This window comes from Bombina bombina, chromosome 2, assembly GCF_027579735.1.
Source record: "Bombina bombina isolate aBomBom1 chromosome 2, aBomBom1.pri, whole genome shotgun sequence".
Lineage (NCBI taxonomy): Eukaryota > Metazoa > Chordata > Amphibia > Anura > Bombinatoridae > Bombina > Bombina bombina.
This window is the reverse complement of record NC_069500.1, coordinates 76,633,901-76,655,375: the sequence shown is the minus strand read 5'-3', so window position 1 is coordinate 76,655,375 and position 21,475 is coordinate 76,633,901. Positions and strand designations below refer to the sequence as shown.

At 34.7% G+C, this 21,475-nt stretch overlaps 1 protein-coding gene across 1 annotated transcript in view; it reads right to left on the bottom strand.

Moving 5' to 3' along the window:
- The window catches only part of DCC (DCC netrin 1 receptor), a 980,012-nt gene that overhangs the window by 84,229 nt on the left and 874,308 nt on the right, over window positions 1–21,475 (bottom strand). The window contains exons 21-22 of the mRNA XM_053701117.1: window positions 15,595–15,627; window positions 10,634–10,690 (exon numbers count right to left, since the gene is read on the bottom strand). Of these exons, the coding sequence (XP_053557092.1) occupies window positions 10,634–10,690; window positions 15,595–15,627 (90 nt within the window). The remainder of the gene's footprint in view (window positions 1–10,633; window positions 10,691–15,594; window positions 15,628–21,475) is intronic.

Sequence of the window (21,475 nt, the reverse complement as noted above, 5' to 3'; positions counted from 1 at the left end):
AATCAGTAAAAAAAAAAAACGTAAAATAATGTGCTCATTTGACAAAATGAAGGTACATTCGGCTAGATTACAAGTGTCTTGCGTTAGCCTTAAAAAGCAGCATTGAGGGGTCCCAACGCTGCTTTTTAATGCCCGCTGTCAGGCAAGAGAGAGTCTACTGCTCACTTTTTTCCAACGATTTTAGCTTACCTTAAATCCTCTTACGTCATTTGTGTATCCTATCTTTTTAATGGGATTTTCCTAACGCCGGTATTATGATCGCCTGAAAAAGTGAGTGGTAGACCCTCTCCTGTCCAGACTCCTACCACATTTAAAAGTCAGTAGTTGAGAGTTTTATGGGCTAACGCCGTAACATATTGGAGTGCAATTGTTTAGGATTTTATTATTTTTAACAAATTGGATTGTAATTTGATTATATTATATTGAGCACAAATTAGATCGTATACTTTCTGTCATCACTTGTTTATAACTTCCACTACTGGATATTTGTGACTCTAATTCTACTTGCGCAAGTGTAATCTGTGATTGGGTAGCTGTTACCCGGACCCCTACTCGAATTTTAAATATTTCTAGTTTAACTTCACACCATCAGCTCTAAGCTTCTTCAGTATTACATAGCTGACTGATAGTAGTCTAAATCCGGACTTGTAGCTATAAGCTCAGTTTTTATACTATATAAAAGACAGAACTTTGAGATCCCATAAATTTTTATTAAATTTTTATTGTATTTTGTACTCTCTATTTTTGATTGTATTTGCATTGCATTTTAGATTGTATTGTAATGGCACACATGTGATGGGTTTAATTGTATATAACCCAAAGTGATTAAAAGGAATTTTAACAGATATTTGTTGGACTTAGATTTACAAGTTTGTTTTCTTGGAATTATTTGATCTAGATTAGTCCTGTGATATACCTTAGCCCTCTGTGGCGCTCCTATATATATCGAATCGTATCCCTTTAACTGCACACATGCAAACAGAGTTCATATTGTATCTGCATATTAGTTTGTGATTGGTTAGCAAGGATTTCTTTTGTTCTGGGGACCGAAGAAATCAGTAAAAAAAAAAAACGTAAAATAATGTGCTCATTTGACAAAATGAAGGTACATTCGGCTAGATTACGAGTGTCTTGCGTTAGCCTTAAAAAGCAGCATTGAGGGGTCCCAACGCTGCTTTTTAATGCCCGCTGTCAGGCAAGAGAGAGTCTACTGCTCACTTTTTTCCAACGATTTTAGCTTACCGCAAATCCGCTTACGTCATTTGTGTATCCTATCTTTTTAATGGGATTTTCCTAACGCCGGTATTATGATCGCCTGAAAAAGTGAGTGGTAGACCCTCTCCTGTCCAGACTCCTACCACATTTAAAAGTCAGTAGTTGAGAGTTTTATGGGCTAACGCCGTAACATAAAGCTCTTAAAGGGACACTGAACCCAAATTTTTTCTTTCGTGATTTAGATAGAGCATGACATTTTAAGCAACTTTCTAATTTACTCCTATTATCAAATTTTCTTTGTTCTCTTGGTATCTTTATTTGAAATGCAAAAATGTAAGTTTAGATGCCGGCCCATTTTTGGTGAAAAACCTGGGTTGTTCTTGCTGATTGGTGGATACATTCATCCAACAATAAAAAAAGTGATGTCCATAGTTCTGAACCCCAAAAATTGGGGTTCAGTATCCCTTTAACTAAAGTGCTAAAAGTACACTAACACTCATAAACTACCTATTAAACCCTAAACCGAGCCCCCCCCACATCGGAAACACTTAACTAAAATGTTTAACCCCTAATCTGCCGACCGGACATCGCCGCCACTTTAATAAATTTATTAACCCCTAAACCGCCACACTCCCACCTCGCACACACTAGTTAAATTTTATTAACCCCTAATCTGCCATCCCTAACATCGCCGACACCTACCTACATTTATTAACCCCTAATCTGCCGCCCCAACATCGCCGCTACTATATTAAATTTATTAACCCCTAAACCTAAGTCTAACCCTTACCCTAACACCCCCTAACTTAAATATAATTTAAATATAATTTAAATAAAACAAAATAAATTTCCTACTATTCAGATAGAACAGGCAATTTTAAGCAACTTTTTAATTTACTCCTATTATCAATTTTTCTTCGTTCTCTTGCTATCTTTATTTTCAAATAAAGATAGCAAGAGAACGAAGAAAAATTGATAATAGGAGTAAATTAAAAAGTTGCTTAAAATTGCCTGTTCTATCTGAATCGCAAAAGAAAAAATTGGGGTTCAGTATCCCTTTAACTAAAGTGCTAAAAGTACACTAACACTCATAAACTACCTATTAAACCCTAAACCGAGCCCCCCCCACATCGGAAACACTTAACTAAAATGTTTAACCCCTAATCTGCCGACCGGACATCGCCGCCACTTTAATAAATTTATTAACCCCTAAACCGCCACACTCCCACCTCGCACACACTAGTTAAATTTTATTAACCCCTAATCTGCCATCCCTAACATCGCCGACACCTACCTACATTTATTAACCCCTAATCTGCCGCCCCAACATCGCCGCAACTATATTAAATTTATTAACCCCTAAACCTAAGTCTAACCCTTACCCTAACACCCCCTAACTTAAATATAATTTAAATAAAACAAAATAAATTTACTACTATTAAATTAATTATTCCTATTTAAAACTAAATACTTACCGATAAAATAAACCCTAAGCTAGCTACAATTTAACTAATAGTTACATTGTAGCTATTTTAGGATTTATTTTTATTTTACAGGCAACTTTGTATTTATTTTAACTAGGTACAATAGTTATTAAATAGTTATTAACTATTTAATAACTTCCTAGTTAAAATAAGTACAAATTTACCTGTAAAATAAATCCTAACCTAAATTACAATTATACCTAACACTACACTATCATTAAATTAATTAAATAAATTACCTACAATTAACTACAATTATATACAATTAAATTAAATAATCTAAAGTACAAAAACCCCCCACTAAATTACAGAAAATAAAAAAAGAATTACAATTTTTTTAAGCTAATAACACCTAATCTAATCCCCCTAATAAAATAAAAAAGTTCCCCAAAATAATAAAATTCCCTACCCTATACTAAATTACAAATAGCCCTTAAAAGGTCCTTTTGCAGGGCATTACCCCAAAGTAATCAGCTCTTTTACCTGTAAAAAAAAATACAATACCCCCCCCAACATTAAAACCCACCACCCACACACCCAACCCTACTCTAAAACCCACCCAATCCCCCCTTAAAAAAACTACCCCCTTGAAGATCACCCTACCTTGAGCCATCTTCACCCAGCCGAGCACAAGTAGATGTCCAGAGGGGCAGAAGTCTTCATCTGATCCGGCCAGAAGAGGACATCCAGACCGGCAGAAGGCTTCATCCAGGCGGCATCTTCTATCTTCTTCCATCCGGAGCGGAGCGGGTCCATCTTGAAGACATTCTATTGGCTGATCCAATCAGCCAATAGGATTGAGCTTGCATTCTATTGGCTGATTGGAACAGACAATAGAATGCGAGATCAATCCTTAATTTCGATTGGCTGATAGGATTCTATCAGCCAATTGAAATTGAAGGGACGCCATCTTGGATGACGTCACGTAAAGGAAACTTCATTCTTCAGTCACCGTCGGATGGAAGAAGATGCTCCTCGTCGGATGTCTTCAAGATGGACCCGCTCCGGATGGAAGAAGATAGAAGATGCCGCCTGGATGAAGACTTCTGCCGCTTGGAGGACCTCTTCTGGCCAGATCGGATGAAGACTTCTGCCCCTCTGGACGTCCACTTGTGCCCGGCTGGGTGAAGACGGCTCAAGGTAGGGTGATCTTCAAGGGGGTAGTGTTAGGTTTTTTTAAGGGGGGATTGGGTGGGTTTTGGGTGGTGGGTTTTAATGTTGGGGGGTAGGTATTGTATTTATTTTTACAGGTAAAAGAGCTGATTACTTTGGGGCAATGCCCCACAAAAGGCCCTTTTAAGGGCTATTTGTAATTTAGTATAGGGTAGGGAATTTTATTATTTTGGAGGGCTTTTTTATTTTATTAGGGGGATTAGATTAGGTGTAATTAGTTTTAAAAAATTGTAATTCTTTTTTTATTTTAAGTAATTTAGTGTTTTTTTTTTTTTGTACTTTAGTTTATTTAATTTAATTGTAGTTAATTGTAGGTAATTTATTTAATTCATTTAATGATAGTGTAGTGTTAGGTGTAATTGTAATTTAGGTTAGGATTTATTTTACAGGTTAATTGGTATTTATTTTAACTAGGAAGTTATTAAATAGTTAATAGACACATGAAGGGAGAGAGGCGTGGCTACAGGCGAACCAACCAGGATAGTACTCCAAACACCGGGCTGAAGGCACCGGTACTGCAAGCAAACAGCGTAGTGGCGAAAAGGCTTGTGAAGAGACCAAGGCGAACAAAAAGTTTCAGGCACAGGAAGTAGGGCCAAGCAACCACAGGATTTACAACAAGAAGAATAGGCAGCACTCTTGGTATTGCAAAGAAAAATGGATGTTTAATCTGGCAAACTCACATCAATACATAAACACACACAAGGCAATGGAGGTGAAAAAGGGGCGTGTCCTTACGCATTTCGTGCTGTGCGGCACTTAGTCATAGGACTATTCTTCTTGTTATTAAATAGTTAATAACTATTTAATAACTATTTTACCTAGTTAAAATAAATACAAACTTGCCTGTAAAATAAATATAAATTTTAAGCTAGCTACAATGTAACTATTAGTTATATTGTAGCTATCTTAGGGTTTATTTTATCGGTAAGTATTTAGTTTAAATAGGAATAATTTATTTAAATTGTAGTAAATTTATTTAGATTTATTTAAATTATATTTAAGTTAGGGGGTGTTAGGGTTAGACTTAGGTTTAGGGGTTAATAAATTTATTATAGTGGCAGCAACATTGGCGGTGGCAGATTAGGGGTTAATAAATTTAATATAGTTGTGACGACGTGGGGGGGGACAGATTAGGGGTTAATAACTATAATGTAGGGTTCGGCGATGTTGGGAGCAGTAGATTAGGTGTTCATAAGTATAATGTAGGTGGCGGTGGTGTCCGGAGCGGAAGATTAGGGGTTAATAATATAATGTAGATGGCGGCGATGTCGGGGGTGGCAGATTAGGGGTTAATAAGTGTAATATTAGGGGTGTTTAGACTCGGGGTTCATTTTAGGGTGTTAGGTGCAGACATAAAATTCATTTCCGCATAGGAAACAATGGGGCTGCGTTAGGAGCGGAACGCTGTTTTTTTGCAGGTGTTAGGTTTTTTTCAGCCAGCTCAGCCCCATTGTTTCTTATGGGGAAATCGTGCACGAGTACGTTTTGCCCGCTTACCGCTACTGTAAGCAGCGCTAGTATTACAGTGAGATGTGGAGATAAATTTTGCTCAACGCACACTTTTCTGAGGCTAACGCCGGCTTGCAGAAAACTTGGAATACCAGCGTTGGCTTAAAATGTGTGTTTAATGTCTCTTTAATAATAAATCCCCCTGTGCTAACCCTTGTAAATGAAAAATTATATTGTAAGATAATATGATGGCTCTACTTCCATATATATATATTTTTTTTAAACTGATAAAGAAATAACATTTTAAAATACTTTGTCTTATGCGAAACACAGCAAAATATTTTCTAAAAAAACTTTTATGAAAATTACATTAATTTCATGATTTAAAATAAAAGAAAGGAAAAAAATATAATTCTCCTCCTTACAGTTTATAATTGCAGAATGTATATTATGTGTAATAACTACTTAGTCAGGGTAAAATGCTGCAAGGGGATAATTAATTTTCTTCAATTATCTTTTTCATTTTCATTTTTAATCTTTCGGCTTCCTCATATAGCCTATTTCACACCACTGCTTACAGTGATATTCACATAATACTTGGTAATATGCCAGAGACCTGCCGTGTGACTGACAGGCTGCAAAACTCGAAGAATTATAAGACCACCTTCTATTTTGCTGTTAAAATATTTAAAATGATAAATATCACAATTAAAGTTGTAGTCTTAAGCATAACTTAATCACAATCTATGTATTTTTTATTTTAATAGCATAGAAACCTGAGGTATCTAACATATTTTATTTGCAATAAAAAAAAATAAAGAAAAAACTAGAAAAGATCATTATTTGAATTCAGTGAATTTATAAAAGTGTTACAAAATGTAGTTAAAAAAAGATTAATATTAAGCGACAGATTACTAGTGGAGCGCTAAATATCTCTTTCATGAAAGTGATATTTGGGCTCCACTGTGTAATACCAGCGCAGATAATGTGCGCTGGTGTTATAAGTTGTCATTCGCATTGCTGGGAAGCATTGCGCTGACGAGAGCACGCTTCCATAGGCTTCAATGGGTGCCTCGTTCTAGCATTTGGGGCACTTTTAGAAAACTAACCAGAGATCGGATCTTGTAATGGCTGGTTAATTATCACGTGCATGCAAATAGGCAAATTTGCCCATTTGCGGGCGTGATAATTTAAAGCTCCACTTGTAATCTAGCCCAGAATGCGATAAAAATCTGAAAAATATCCAAAGCATTATTTTGGTATACACCCGTCTATAATATTGTGTATTTGCCTTACTCTTAGTTTTTTATATATATATTGAGTGCTTGTGCTTTTTTTTTTACCAACAACTGTTTTATTGTTTTTAGGAACTGTTAACAAAATACAATCTTGCCCATTCCATCCTATATCCTTAATTCATATGGGGCTGTGTATAAACTGATAAATCATAAACTGCTATATTGATTAAGGTTTGTCTAAGCGCTTTAACATATATTTTTACTATTAAAGGGACATGAAACCCAATTTTTTTTCTTTCGTGATTTAGAAAGAGCATTTAATTTAAAACAACTTTCTAATTTACTTCTATTATCTAATTTGCTTCATTCTCTTGATATCACTTGCTGAAAAGCATATCTAGATATGCTCAGTAGCTGCTGGTTGGTTGCTGTTCATAGAGGCCTTGTGTGATTGGCTCACACATGTGCATTGCTATTTCTTTAACAAAGGATATCTAAATAATTGAGCAAATTAGATTATAGAAGTAAATTGGAAAGTTGTTTAAAATTACATATCCTATCTGAATCATGAAAGTTTAATTTTGACTAGACTGCCCCTTTAAGCTAAAGTGTACATTATTTTTTGATTTTATATTGTATTGTATTGTATTATAATGTAACATAGTAACATAGTAACATAGTAACATAGTAGATAAGGTTGAAAAAAGACTGAAGTCCATCGAGTTCAACCTATACAAATCTAAAATACTTACAAAAAGCTCCAGTTAAGCTTAAATAACCCCATTAAAATGTGACCCATTTAATACTAGCAATCATATCCATGAATTTTGTTTATATACAGAAATTTATCCAGACTATTTTTAAATGTATCTATGGTATTGGCATTCACTACCTCCTTTGGTAATGAGTTCCACAATTTTATTGCTCTTACAGTGAAAAAACGTTTCCGTTGCAGGAGATTAAATCTCCTTTCCTCCAACCTTAAATTATGACCTCTTGTCAGAACCAATTTTCTTGGAATAAAAAGAGCTTCTGCCATCTCTGTATATGGGCCTTGAATATATTTATATAAAGTAATCATGTCACCTCTCAAGCGCCTTTTTTCTAAAGAGAACAGACCCAGTTTGGCTAGCCTCTCCTCATAGGTTAATTTCTCCAATCCCCTTATTAGCTTTGTGGCCCTTCTCTGAACTTTTTCTAGTTCTGCAATATCTTTTTTAGCAATCGGTCCCCAGAACTGCACTCCAAACTCAAGGTGAGGTCTTACCAGGGCTTTATATAATGACAGAATTATGCTTTCCTCCCTTGAATCAATGCCTCTTTTAATACATTCTAGTATCTTATTAGCCTTTGAAGCCGCTGCCCTGCATTGTGCACTCATCTTTAGCTTGTTATCTATTACTACTCCCAAATCCCTTTCCTCCTGTGTTTGGCTAAGTCTTGTCCCATTTAAAAAATACATAGCCTGCTTATTTTTACTTCCAAAATGTAGAACCTTACATTTTTCCGTATTAAATCTCATTTTCCATTCACTTGCCCATAGTTCTAATTTTAGCAAATCCCTTTGCAAAGAGAGTTCATCCTGCTCTGACCTAATGACCTTACTTAACTTAGTATCATCTGCAAAAATAGAGATGTCGCTATTTAATCCTTGCTCCAAGTCATTTATAAAAATATTAAAAAGAACAGGGCCCAGTACTGATCCCTGGGGGACGCCACTGATTACCTTTGTCCAATCTGAGTATGATCCATTTACTGCTACTCGTTGCTCCCTATCTTTTATCCAGTTATTTATCCATGAGCTAACATTTTCAGCTATTCCCAGTCCCTTAATTTTCTGCATTAATCTCTCATGTGGCACTGTATCAAATGCCTTTGCAAAATCTAAGTATATCACATCAACTGATTCCCCTTTATCTATATTTTTACTTACTTCCTCGTAGAATCTAATTAGATTAGTTTGACATGATCTATTTCTCCTAAAGCCATGCTGATTAGAACTCATAATCTTGTTTACACGAATATGTTCATCAATATAATCCCTTATAATCCCTTCAAATATCTTCCCCACTATTGATGTCAGACTAACTGGTCTATAGCTTCCTGGATCATCCCTGCTTCCCTTTTTGAAGAGTGGCACCACATCATCTTTACGCCAATCCTGGGGTACCATGCCTGAGGATAATGAGTTTTAAAAAATTAAGAGTAAAGGTTTGTCTATAACAGTGCTAAGTTCACTTAACACCCTTGGGTGTATTCCATCTGGTCCTGGAGTTTTATTTACTTTAATATTTTTTAGTTTTTTCCTGATATCCTCTAAACAAAACCCAGTTAGTGGTATGGACTGGCATGTTCTATTCTGTTCCAAAGTATCATTCAATGGTTCCTCTCTTGTGTATACTGAAGAAAAAAACTGGTTTAGTACCTCAGCCTTTTCCCTGTCATTATTTATCATGCTACCCTCCACACATTTTAATGTACCTATATTATCCTTCTTAGATTTTTTGCTATTTATGTACTTAAAGAACCTTTTAGGGTTAGACTTAGAATCCTTGGCAATTAATTTTTCATTTTCAATTTTGGCTAATTTGATTGCTTTTTTGCATGCTTTGTTACATTCCTTATAAATATTGTATGCTGAGTCTGTACTATTTTCTTTTAATAATTTAAATGCCCTATGTTTTTTCCTAATTTCTTTTAACACATTTTTATTTAGCCATAACGGCTTTTTTTTATTTTAATTTTTATAACCATATGGTATGTATTGATATGTATATTTATTTAACAAATTTTTAAATATTATCCATTTATCCTCTGTATTTTTATTAGAAAATACATTGTCCCAATTTATATTATTTAATGATTTCCTTAAATCGTTGAATTTTGAGATTTACCCTATATTTTCTATTACAGTAAAAAAGGGTGTCTTAAATATGAATTTTGCTAAAGAATGTAAGATTTAAATGAAAATATTTCATAATTGTACAGTGATTTATTGCTAACAAATACTTTACATATTTTAAAAATACAAAAAACTTACAAATCTTTCTATTTAATTGTTTCCTTATTTATTTATTTATTTATTTTTTATTTTTTATTGCTCCAAGGATTCATTTTCTATTTTTACCTAGCCATAAAAATTAGGTTTATTGTATTTTATCAACTAGTTCAATGTATCTTGATTGCAAAAGCATCTTGAAGGGTATTCTTTAAAAATTAAAAAATAAATAAATGTGTGAAAAAGGCTAAGTTGAAACTGTTTATTTTGATTCTGAGCATATTGGTGGACAGTGATACAACTGACAAGCATAGCTTTTTCCATAGTACAGAAATATCCATTTTACAAAAAAATACAATACATTAAAAAAAAAACTTTTTATAAATGAAGGACAAATTACAGTTATGTCCCTTTAATTATTATTAGGAAGAACGTTCTACTTCTCGCCAACTGTAAACGTACTTTGTACTAAAGATACTTCAAAGCACTTCCCTGTTTAATATAAACTTTTTTTGTCCTGTGGATGTATTTCTTCACAGTGGGACAGCTGGTATTCAGGATCATCAGATTAGGAAGTTACTTTAATACTCCAGAACAGAAAGCAAAGGTGTATTGCCATAAAGACATTTTACTATGGTTTTTAATCTATTATGTATATGCAGGAGTAATGTTTAGAAATATTACACTTTTTTTTTTTTAATAAAAGGGTAAGTAAAAGCTTTTTAAATTGAATGCAAAATGAACAGGAATGCATTTGTGTCCAAGACACATCATTAAAAATAAAAATCTTTAGAACAGACACACTTTTTCAATATAAATTCTCTTTAAATTATGTTTGGGATATGAAGGGATCCCTTGGCCTGATATGCAAGATATTTGTTATAGTCTAAGCTAAGTATGTTCAGAGAATGAGTGACTTTTGCCCTTTGTTTAAGTGCAGTCTCTGGAATTTAGTGACAGATAAAAACATAGACCCCCATTTTAAAAATTGACTAACTATGAACAAATCAAGGAGAAGGAAAGAGCAAGCAGTTTCTAATCTCCAGATAACAACATCATATAGTTCTGCTTACCATTGAGACTGCTCCTGTCAATCAAATTAGTGTCTAAAGGCCAGTCTCCATGACGACCTGTTAAAAGAAATGCTTGTTATTAACAACATAGACTCATAACCTGAATATGTCTGCAAACATTTAGTAAACATTTCTCTCTTTGCAAGCAGCTTTTATTTGTAATTATGTATTTCATTAAAACCTTTCTATGTAAAAAAAAATAATTGTTAACATCTTGTATATTCAAAATGGAAGATCTTTACACATAAGGGGTATGTAGAGCTACATTTATAGTTAGGCAAGAAAGTCAAACGTCTAACTGTGCCATTATGATTGGTGAAGTGATACATAAAAAAAATCTCTTATCATATATTCTATGTTCTGGTCTTTGTTCTGGAGCAAGAATGTATCGCCCTTCCTCAGCATGTTTGTGAGTTGAATATATTAAGTTCCCTTGTTACTGATGACATCTGTAGGCACAGCTGGGTTAATATCCTCCAGTAAGCATATAATCAATGTATGCCTAAAGGCTCCATAGTTCATAGATATTTTCTAAATTTAAGTGTTGTCTGCAACACTACATCTAACAACCCTATATTGTTGTATTGCAGGATCTTTTCCTTAAAATATATATATATACAATATATATACTGTGTGTGTGTGTGTATATATATATATATATATATATATATATATATATATATATATATATATATATATATATATATATATATATATATATATATATATATATATATATATATATATAATTTGCTGCATATAATTACCCATACAGCATGCTGAGTCTTGTGATGAGTCCAAAAGGGTTTACTTGTTGGCTGATAAATTGTAAATGCATGTACCTTAACATGACTTCATTGCTTGTATTTCATATGGCAATTTAAAATAAAATATGATGGAAATACTTGACCTTTTAAGTATGAATGATGACACATAGTCATTAACCACGCAATGCATTTTGCATAAATGATGACAACATGTCGTCATTTGGGAGTAGGGTTGCCACCTCAGCCATGTTTTCCTGGACACTTATGAGTTATTCATATTCCTCCCTGCACACCCTGCAGCATGTGTAACTTATAAGTGTTCTGTATTTTAAGGGACGGGTGGTAACCCTATCTCGGAGTGGCCTTACTCTACATCCATGGTGGTCTAGAGCTCCAGCATTGGAGGGTGGTCTAGGGAATCCAGGGGAATCAAACACCTTTATTTCAGCTCCCATAGGACCTAGAAACCCCCAAGACCCACCTTTTTATAGCTAATCACCTGCTCTTTCAAATGCTGCATTGTGGTTAGAGTGTAAGCACTTAAAAAAAAAACCCCACTAGTTTAAGGAACTAAACATAAATATATACCCTCATAACAGGCCATCAAAAGGGCCTAGAGAACTCCAATACTCCTTGTTTTAAAGCCCCTCTTAAAAATAAAGCCCCAATATAAGTTTTAAAAGCCAGGTGATCACTGTGGTAGTAGTGATCACCTGACATAAAGAAATGTTCAAGTAACACCTTTTCATTTTACTTTTAGATGAAATTTACTTCATTTTCGGCTAGATTACAAGTGGAGTGCAATTTTAACTTGCTCCTGTCAACGGACAAATTTGCCCGTTTACAGGCTCACATTAAATAACCAGCCAATATAAATGGCTGGTTTATGCTACCACGAGCTTGTGTACAGATCATTAATAAAAAAATAAAAAAAAATTTGAGCATCTTTTTTTTTTGTTAAAATAACTGCACGAAGCAGTTATAAGAGGTTAAAGTGAGGGGTTGTGAGGTGTTAGAAAAAAAAATGAAAAGTGCCTTTATATAGAGGTCTATGGGGACTATGATTAAACTATGCTTATTGTTATATACACATATATTTATGTGTTAATATGTATATACACATAAGTATATATGTATTTATCCATATACACATATATTTTAAATATGCTGCCCAACGTTGCATGACTTACCCCCTGCGCTGCGCTAAGTTCTGTGCTGTGTCTATTGGCATCAGAACAAGGTTCTCATTGGAGCATATAGAAGAGTGATTTCGTGAGTGAAAAGCTTGCATGCAATGCAAATGCAAGGTCGAGTTCGCAATGTACGTTACTAATAGGAGCTCACATTTGCGTGTGCTGGTATTACTAAATGGAGAGCAAATATCGGGCCAGTGAAAGCGCAGTTTTGCGCTCCAATCATAATCTAGCAATGTATTACTGGGAGCTAACTACTGATTGGTGGTTAAACATATATATGCATCTTGTGATTGCCTCACCCGATGTGTTTGACTAGCTCTCAGTAGTGAAATGCTGCTCCCGAGCCTTGTCTTCAACAAAGGATACCAATAGAACAAAGTAAGTTTGATAACATAAGTAAACTTGAAAGTTGTATGCTGCCTGATTCATGAAATTTGAATTTTGACATGATTGTGTCTTTAAGAGATTTGACTTTAGCTATTACAAAAGTGGCATAAAATGTAGACACAGCCTCTTTTATAAAGAGTTTGACAGACTTAATGGAACACAGTGAACAACTAACATATGATAAATTTAATACAAATTCCCCCCTCACATCTCATTTTCCTATCATTAATGATTTCCATTTGACATTTCAATGACTTCATGAAAATTGTCTTTGTTAACTAGAAATTTGACGGCACATTTCAACAACACTATTTGCCTGTATCTCGTTTTACTTGTCATATAAAATAAGTGTAATGTCAGACCACATTACAGATATATCAAATCAAACACGCCACAAGGAAAGCTTAATTTGTTAAAAGTTTCACATTTAAAAATATCTTTGCCTAAAACCATTTAAATATCTAGTTATTACTTGTGCCAAACCCTGAAGCAATCGAAGCGCTATATTTTCTCAAAGATGTGAAACACACTTTGAAGGTTAGACATAAAATAACTATTTTACCCTTAAAGGGTATATAAATTAATTTATGCTTTTTATATTTAGAGAACATTTTAAACAAACATTATTATGTCATATTTATAAAAGAAACTGAAATGAATGATCTGCATTCAATATATTTTATTTAAAAGATTTAAAAGTATTTTGGTAGTAATCTACTTTGCTCTGATCAGTTAGGGACCGATATTAAAGGACATGAAACCCAAATAGCATACAATTTTATGACTACTACTTCTTAATGGGACAGTCTAGTCAAAATTAAACGTTCATGATTCAGATACGGCAACTTTTCAATTTACTTTTATCATCAAATTTGCATTGTTCTCTTGGTATTCTTAGTTAAAAGCTAAACCTAGGTAGACTCATATGCTAATTTCTAAGCCCTTGAAGGCTGCCTCTTATCTGAATGCGTTTGACAGTTTTCACAGCTAGAGGGTGTTAGTTCATGTGTGCCATATAAATAACATTGTGCACATTCCTGTGGAGTTTTTTATGAGAGGGCACTGATTGGCTAAAATGCAAGTCTTTCAAAAGAACTGAAATACCGGGGGCAGTCTGCAGAAGCTTAGATACAAGTTAAAGGGACACTGAACCCAAATTTTTTCTTTTGTGATTCAGATAGCGCATGCAATTTTAAGCAACTTTCTAATTTACTCCTATTATAAATTTTTATTCGTTCTCTTGCTATCATTATTTGAGAAAGAAGGCATCTAAGCTTTAATTTGGTTTCAGTACTCTGGACAGCACTTTTTTATTGGTTGATGACTTTATCCACCAATCAGCAAGGACAACCCAGGTTGTTCACCAAAAATGGGCCGTCATCTAAACTTACATTCTTGCATTTCAAATAAAGATACCAAGAGAATGAAGAAAATTTGATAATAGGTGTAAATTAGAAAGTTGCTTAAAATTTCATGCTCAATCTGAATCACGAAAGAAAAATTTTGGGTACAGTATCCCTTTAATCACACAGGTCAAAAGTATATAAATATAACTGGGTTGGTTATGCAAAACTTGGAAATAGGTAATAAAAGGATTATCTATCTTTTTAAACAATAACAATTCTGGAGTAGACTGCCCCTTTAACTTTTGGCTGCAAGCACCAAAAGGAGCTGCAAAGCTGAATTTACAGCTGATAAATGGAGCCCATAGCAAGTAATTTGCATGGTACATATATAGCATGCATCTTCTTGGAATCTTTTGCTGAAAAGCACTCCTAGGTAGGATCCGGAGCTGAACTAATTGGAGCTAGCTGGTGATTTGTGGCAACACACATATGCTTCTTGTCATTGGCTCACCCCATATGTGTTCAGCTAGCTCCCAGGAATGCATTGGTGTTCTGGAATTGATATGTGTTTAATCCATTAGCTCCTTTAGTAGGTTGTGATAACTTTTAATGGACCAACAAAATCAAGGTGTTTTTTTATTCCATAAGCTTTCAAAACTTTACAGGTCTTTTTCTTCAAACAGCTTTTATCTATGTCTGAGAACATCCTACAATACGGCAACAGCACTTTTTCTGTTAATCCATTTGCTGGCGTAACACATAAATTCAAGCACTTTTACACCCCTTTAGAGTGACCCATTTTTGCATTGAACCCAAAATATTGAATACAGGTAGAAATGATTAACACTTTTTTTGTGTTCAAATTAGAATCTGCAAATTTCATCTGTAACCTGTGGAAGAATTTAACAACAGCTTGAAAATTTATGCTGAGCCTAATTATCCTTAATGTGAATTATTCAAAAGTACAGGAAGAGAGAGAAAATTTATTTCATAAAAAGAAGCTTGACGTTTTAATTGGTTCTTCAGAAAAAAAGAGACAAAACAATTTCTACTCTAGAAAATTTACATCTTTCCCCTACAAAGCAACACCAGCTTCATCCTAGCAGAACTTCATTAACAAGATTAATTAGCACATTTTGTGTCTGCCTCATAAGGTGTGCAGTCCAGGTAAAAAAAAGGTGACTAGGCTTGGAGCATTGACTTTGCTCTCAAAACATAGCATTGACCTTATAAGAAAAAAAAATGACAGAAATGGGATACTGTACCTTGGTCATTAGCCATTTTGTCAGGGTGTTCAACTACAAAGAAAAAAAAAAAGACATTATTACTAGACTATGACAGCTTCTCAAAAGAAGGTTGACATTCCAAATCAGCAATTTTGTTAGCAGGTTTTTTATACCAAGAAGAGCCAGGCATAATGTGCATTAGACAGGATGAAAAGATACATTTTACAATCCCCTCTTTTCAAAGAGATTCCATGTATTATCGAAGTCATTTCTATCACTTTGAAAAGCCATCACAGAAAAAAAAAAAATGCTTTTTTAGTGAATAGAAGCCAAGCAAAGCTTTGCTCTTTGACTTTCAAATGAAACATATCAAATATCACAAAATGATAGGATTCTGCCACTCTATGTATATTCAGTGATGATAATATTCAACTACTATTGAATCAGATGCATTACATTTGCCTATGAAATTATTATTATCATTAAAATAAACAGTAACATATATTATGTCGGACTTGAACAAGTGAGTTTTTATGTTGCAAAAACACCTGGCTTTATAGATAACTTGCAAATCAAATATTTCCTACATTTATCAAATTCTGAAGCTTGTTTAAAAAACGTATGGTGCTCCTATAAGATTCCTGTGAATATGGTTTTATTAGTGAAGCATTACAGATCTTTTATTTTCTCTTATTATTATTGTGGTTGAATGTTTTATTGGGTAAAAAATGGAAAGTTAGTTGTATAGTTTATACTTCATTTTAGATTTAAACTTGACTATAATTATAGGACCACTAAATAAACAAAATGCTTTCACGTATATAAAAAAATACTATATAATTATCTTAAAACTATTTTGCTGCATGAAAAAGTTTAAAGGGACATTAATGTTATTTTTTTATTTATTTATCAGTAATTATAGTCAGCATTGTATAAAAGATCTCCATACAAAATAAATGTTTTAAAAACATGATAGTGAATTATAGTTTGGTTTCCATCCCCCTTCAAATAATGGCCTCTTTACTTTGCTGTGACCAATTAGGGACATATATAAACAACTTCTTGCATATATCACCCAATCCACTAAATACATTCCAGGTCTCTCAGGGAGGGGAGTGGGGGGGGGTTAAACACTAGAATTTCCACACAAAAAATACATGAATATCATGCAAAAGAAATAATGAAAGTACATTGTAGAGTGTTATAATTATGCAAACGTAAATGTTTTGGGCCAAATTATGAGTGATCCGCTAACAGTTACGTGCAAACAAAAAGGGGTTTATTGTGGTTATTTGGGCGCATCGGATGTAGCGCTTATTGAAAAGTACACTTAAACTCATAATAACACTATCTAATAAAATATTATTTTTTAAAAATGCACTAAAAAGTTATAGGGGCTCAAAGATATGAGGTTTTAGGTGTAAGAAAAAAAGTCAGTCATAGGGCATTTACATAGAGATACATACATATACATGTCATGTATATGTATATATATATATATATATATATATATATATATATATATGTTTATATGTGTGTACATATGTATTTATGTATTTATATGTGCATATATGTATTTACAGACAAATATACACATATAAACACATAAATACATATGAATACAAATAAAGACATATATATATATATATTTATTTCATGCAATTGGCAAGAGTCCATGAGCTAGTGACATATGGGATATACAATCCTATCAGGAGGGGCAAAGTTTCCCAAACCTCAAAATGCCTATAAATACATCCCTCACCACACCTACAATTCAGTTTTACAAACTTTGCCTCCTATGGAGGTGGTGAAGTAAGTTTGTGCTTGATTTCTATGATAAGCGCTTCTAAGCATTTTGAAGCCCAATTCCTCTAAGAGAACAGTGTTTGTCAGAGGGATGTGAAGGGAGTATCGGCTATTGATTTTATGGTTTTCCTTGCAGGAAATCTTTTCAAAGGTTCTCTGTCATCGGTCGTAGGGATTTTTTCTTTTAATTTCACGGGCAAAATTAGGCTTGCGAGGGCGCAAAATGCTGCTATTTATTGCGTCATTCTTGGCTTGAGAATTTTTTTGGTGCGAAGTTACATCTTTGATGACGCAAGTTCATCATTTCCGGCATCTTAGTTGATGCCAGGTTTCTTTTTGCATCGTGCGGCATACTTGGCGCTAAAAAATGTAGTTTATTTTTCACCCCACTTCCTATATGCCTCTTGCCTTCTATATGCTCAGAGGGCTATGCTGTTTGCCTTTTTTCCCATTCCTGAAACTGCCATATAAGGAAATTGTAAATTTTGCTTTAATGTTGTTTTTCTTTTACATTTTGCAAGATGTCTCAATCTGATCCTGTCTCAGAAGCAACTGTTGGAACCCTGCTGCCTGATCACAGTTCTACCAAAGCTAAGTGTATCTGTTGTAAGTTAGCTGAGATTATATCTCCAACTGTAGTATGTAACAGTTGTCGTGATAAGCTTTTGCACACAGAAAATGTTTCCATCAGTACTAGTACAGTTTCTGTTGTTCCTTCAACATCTAATGTACATGATATCCCTGTTTATATGAAAAATTATATTGCTTATGCGATACAGAAGGCTTTGTCTGCTATTCCACCTTCTAATAAACGTAAAAGGTCTTTTAAAACATCTCATAAATTTGATGAAATTTCTAATGACCGACAACATACTGAAATATCCTCCTCTGATGAGGATCTCTCTGATTCAGAAGATCCTACCACAGACATTGACACTGACAAATCTACTTATCTTTTCAAGATTGAATATATTCATTCCTTGTTGAAAGAAGTGTTGGTTACTTTGGATATTGAGGAGTCTAGTCCTCTTGATATTAAAACTAGTAAACGTTTAAATTCTGTTTATAAACCTCCGTGGTTACTCCTGAGGTTTTTCCAGTTCCTGATGCTATTTATGATGTGATTGCTAAGGAATGGATTAAGCCTGGTACTTTTTTCATTCCTTCTTCTAGGTTTAAAAGGTTGTACCCTTTGCCAGCGGCTAGATTAGAGTTTTGGGGGAAAGTCTCCAAAATTGATGGGGCTATTTCTACTCTTGCCAAGCGTACTACTATTCCTATGGAAGACAGTACTTCTTTTAAACATTCTTTAGATAGGAAACTTGAATCGTATCTAAGGAAAGCGTATTTATATTCTAGCTATCTTCTCAGGCCTGCCATTGCTATGGCTTATGTTGCGGCTGCATCAACCTTTTGGTTGGATAGCTTAGCGCAACAGGAAACAGATCCTGATTTGTCTAGCATTGTTCGTTTGCTTCAACATGCTAATCATTTTATCTGTGATGCTATTTTTGATATAATCAAAATTGATGTTTAATCTATGTCTTTAGCTATTTTAGCTAGAAGAGCTTTATGGCTCAAATCTTGGAATGCTGACATGGTATCTAAGTCTAGATTAGTATCTCTTTCTTTCCAAGGTAACAATTTATTTGGTTCTTAGTTGGATTCAATTATTTCAACTATCACTGGAGGGAAGGGAGTTTTTTTGCCTCAGGATAAAAGATCTAAGGGTAAAACTAAAGCTTCTAATCATTTTCGATCTTTTCGACAGAACAAGGAACAGAAAACCCCTAAAGACTCTGGTTCCGATTGGAAAACTTCTTCAAGTTGGAATAAATCCAAGCCTTTTAAGAAACCAAAGCCACCCCTCGATCCAGTTCAGCTGGTGGGGGGCAGATTGAAATTATTCCAAGTCATTTGGGCAGATTCTGTTCAAAATCAGTGGATTCAGAGTATTGTCTCTTAAGGGTATCAAATAGGATTCAGAGTAAGACCTCCTGTGAGAAGATTCTTTCTCTCTCATGTTCCAGCAAATCCGGTGAAGGCTCAGGCTTTTCTGAAGTGGGTTTCAGATCTAGAGCTTTCAGGGGTAATAATTCCAGTTCCGTTTCAGGAACAGGGTCTGGAGTTTTATTCAAATCTATTCATTGTCCCAAAGAAAGAAAATTCATTCAGGCCAGTTCTGGATCTGAAGTTTTTGAATAATTTTCTAAGAGTCCCAACTTTCAAGATGGTGACTATAAGGACTATTTTGCCTTTTGTTCAGCAAGGTCATTATATGTCCACGATAGACTTACAGGATGCATATCTTCACATTCCAATTCATCCAGACTACTGTCGGTTACTGAGATTCTCTTCTCTAGACAAGCATTACCAATTTGTCACTCTTCCATTTGGCCTAGCAACAGCTCCAATGATCTTTTTGAAGGTTCTTGGTGCCCTTCTATCTGTAATCAGAGGACAGGGTATTGCAGTGTTTCCTTATTTGGAAAATATGCTGGTTCTAGCTCAGTCTTTACATTTAGCCGAATCTCACATGAATCAATTAGTGTTGTTTCTTCAAAGACATGGTTGGAGGATCAATTTACCAAAGAGTTTCTTGATTCCTCAGACAAGGGTCAGCTTTTTAGGTTTCCAGATAGATTCAGTGTTCATGACTCTGTCCTTAACAGACAAGAGACAAATAAAATTGGTTTCAGCTTGTCAAAACCTTTAGTCTCAATCATTCTCTTCAGTGGCTATGTGCATGGAAGTTTTAGGTCTCATGACTGCAGAATCGGACACGATCCCCTTTGCTCGTTTTCACATGAGACCTCTACAGCTTTGTATGCTGAATCAATGGTGCAGGGATTATACTCAGATATCACAATTGATATACTTAAATCCCAACATTCAACTCTCTCTGACTTGGTGGTTAGACCATCATCGTTAAATTTAGGGGGGCTCTTTTGTTCATCCTACCTGAACTGTGATCATAACAGATGCAAGTCTTTCAGGTTGGGGAGCTGTATGGGGATCTCTGACAGCACAAGGGGTTTGGAAACCTCAAGAGGCGAGGTTACCAATCAATATTTTAGAACTCCGTGCTATTTTCATGGCTCTTCAGGTTTGGCCTCTGTTAAAGAGAGAAACATTAATTTGTTTTCAGATGGACAATATAACAACTGTGGCATATGTCAATCATCAGGGTGGGACTCGCAGTCCCCTAGCTATGAAAGAATTATCTCAGATACTTTCTTGGGCAGAATCCAGCTCTTTCTGCAGTGCATATCCCATGTGTAGACAATTGGGAAGTGGATTATCTCAGCCGTCAGACCTTACATCCGGTGGAGTGGTCTCTCCATCCAGATGTATTTTGTCAGATTGTTCAAATGTGGGGTCTTCCAGAAATAGATCTGATGGCTTCTCATCTAAACAAGAAACTTCCCAGGTACCTGTCCAGGTCCAGGTATCCTCAGGCGGAGATGGTGGATGCATTAGCAGTTCCTTGGTTTTACCAACCTGCTTATATCTTTCCGCCTCTACTTCTTCTTCCAAAAGTGATCTCCAAGATCATTATGGAACAATCGTATGTGTTTCTGATAGCACCAGTGTGGCCTCACAGGTTTTGGTATGCGGATCTTGTTCGGATGTCCAATTGCCAGCCTTGGCCACTTCCTCTAAGACCAGACATTCTGTCTCAAGGGCTGTTTTTCCATCAGGATCTCAAATCATTAAATTTGAAGATATGGAAATTGAACGCTTAGTGCTTAGTCATAGAGGTTTCTCTGACTCAGTGATTAATACTATGCTACAGGCTCGTAAGTCTGTTTAAGAAAGATTTATTATCGAGTTTGGAAGACCTATATTTCATGGTGTTCTTCTCATAAATTCTCCTGGCATTCTTTTAGAATTCACAGAATTAGAGCTGCTTAAATCCTATTGGCTGATTTGAACAGTCAATAGGATTTAAGCAGCTCTTGTTCCTATTGGCTGATTCAAAATAAAATATTCTATGTGAAGAATATTAGAATGTGAAATATTCATATTTTTATGTCGGGTTAGCGCACTTGAAAATATGCAAACTGATTTGGGTGCGAGTAGGGTGTTTTTGTCCACTTTTTACATTAATGCC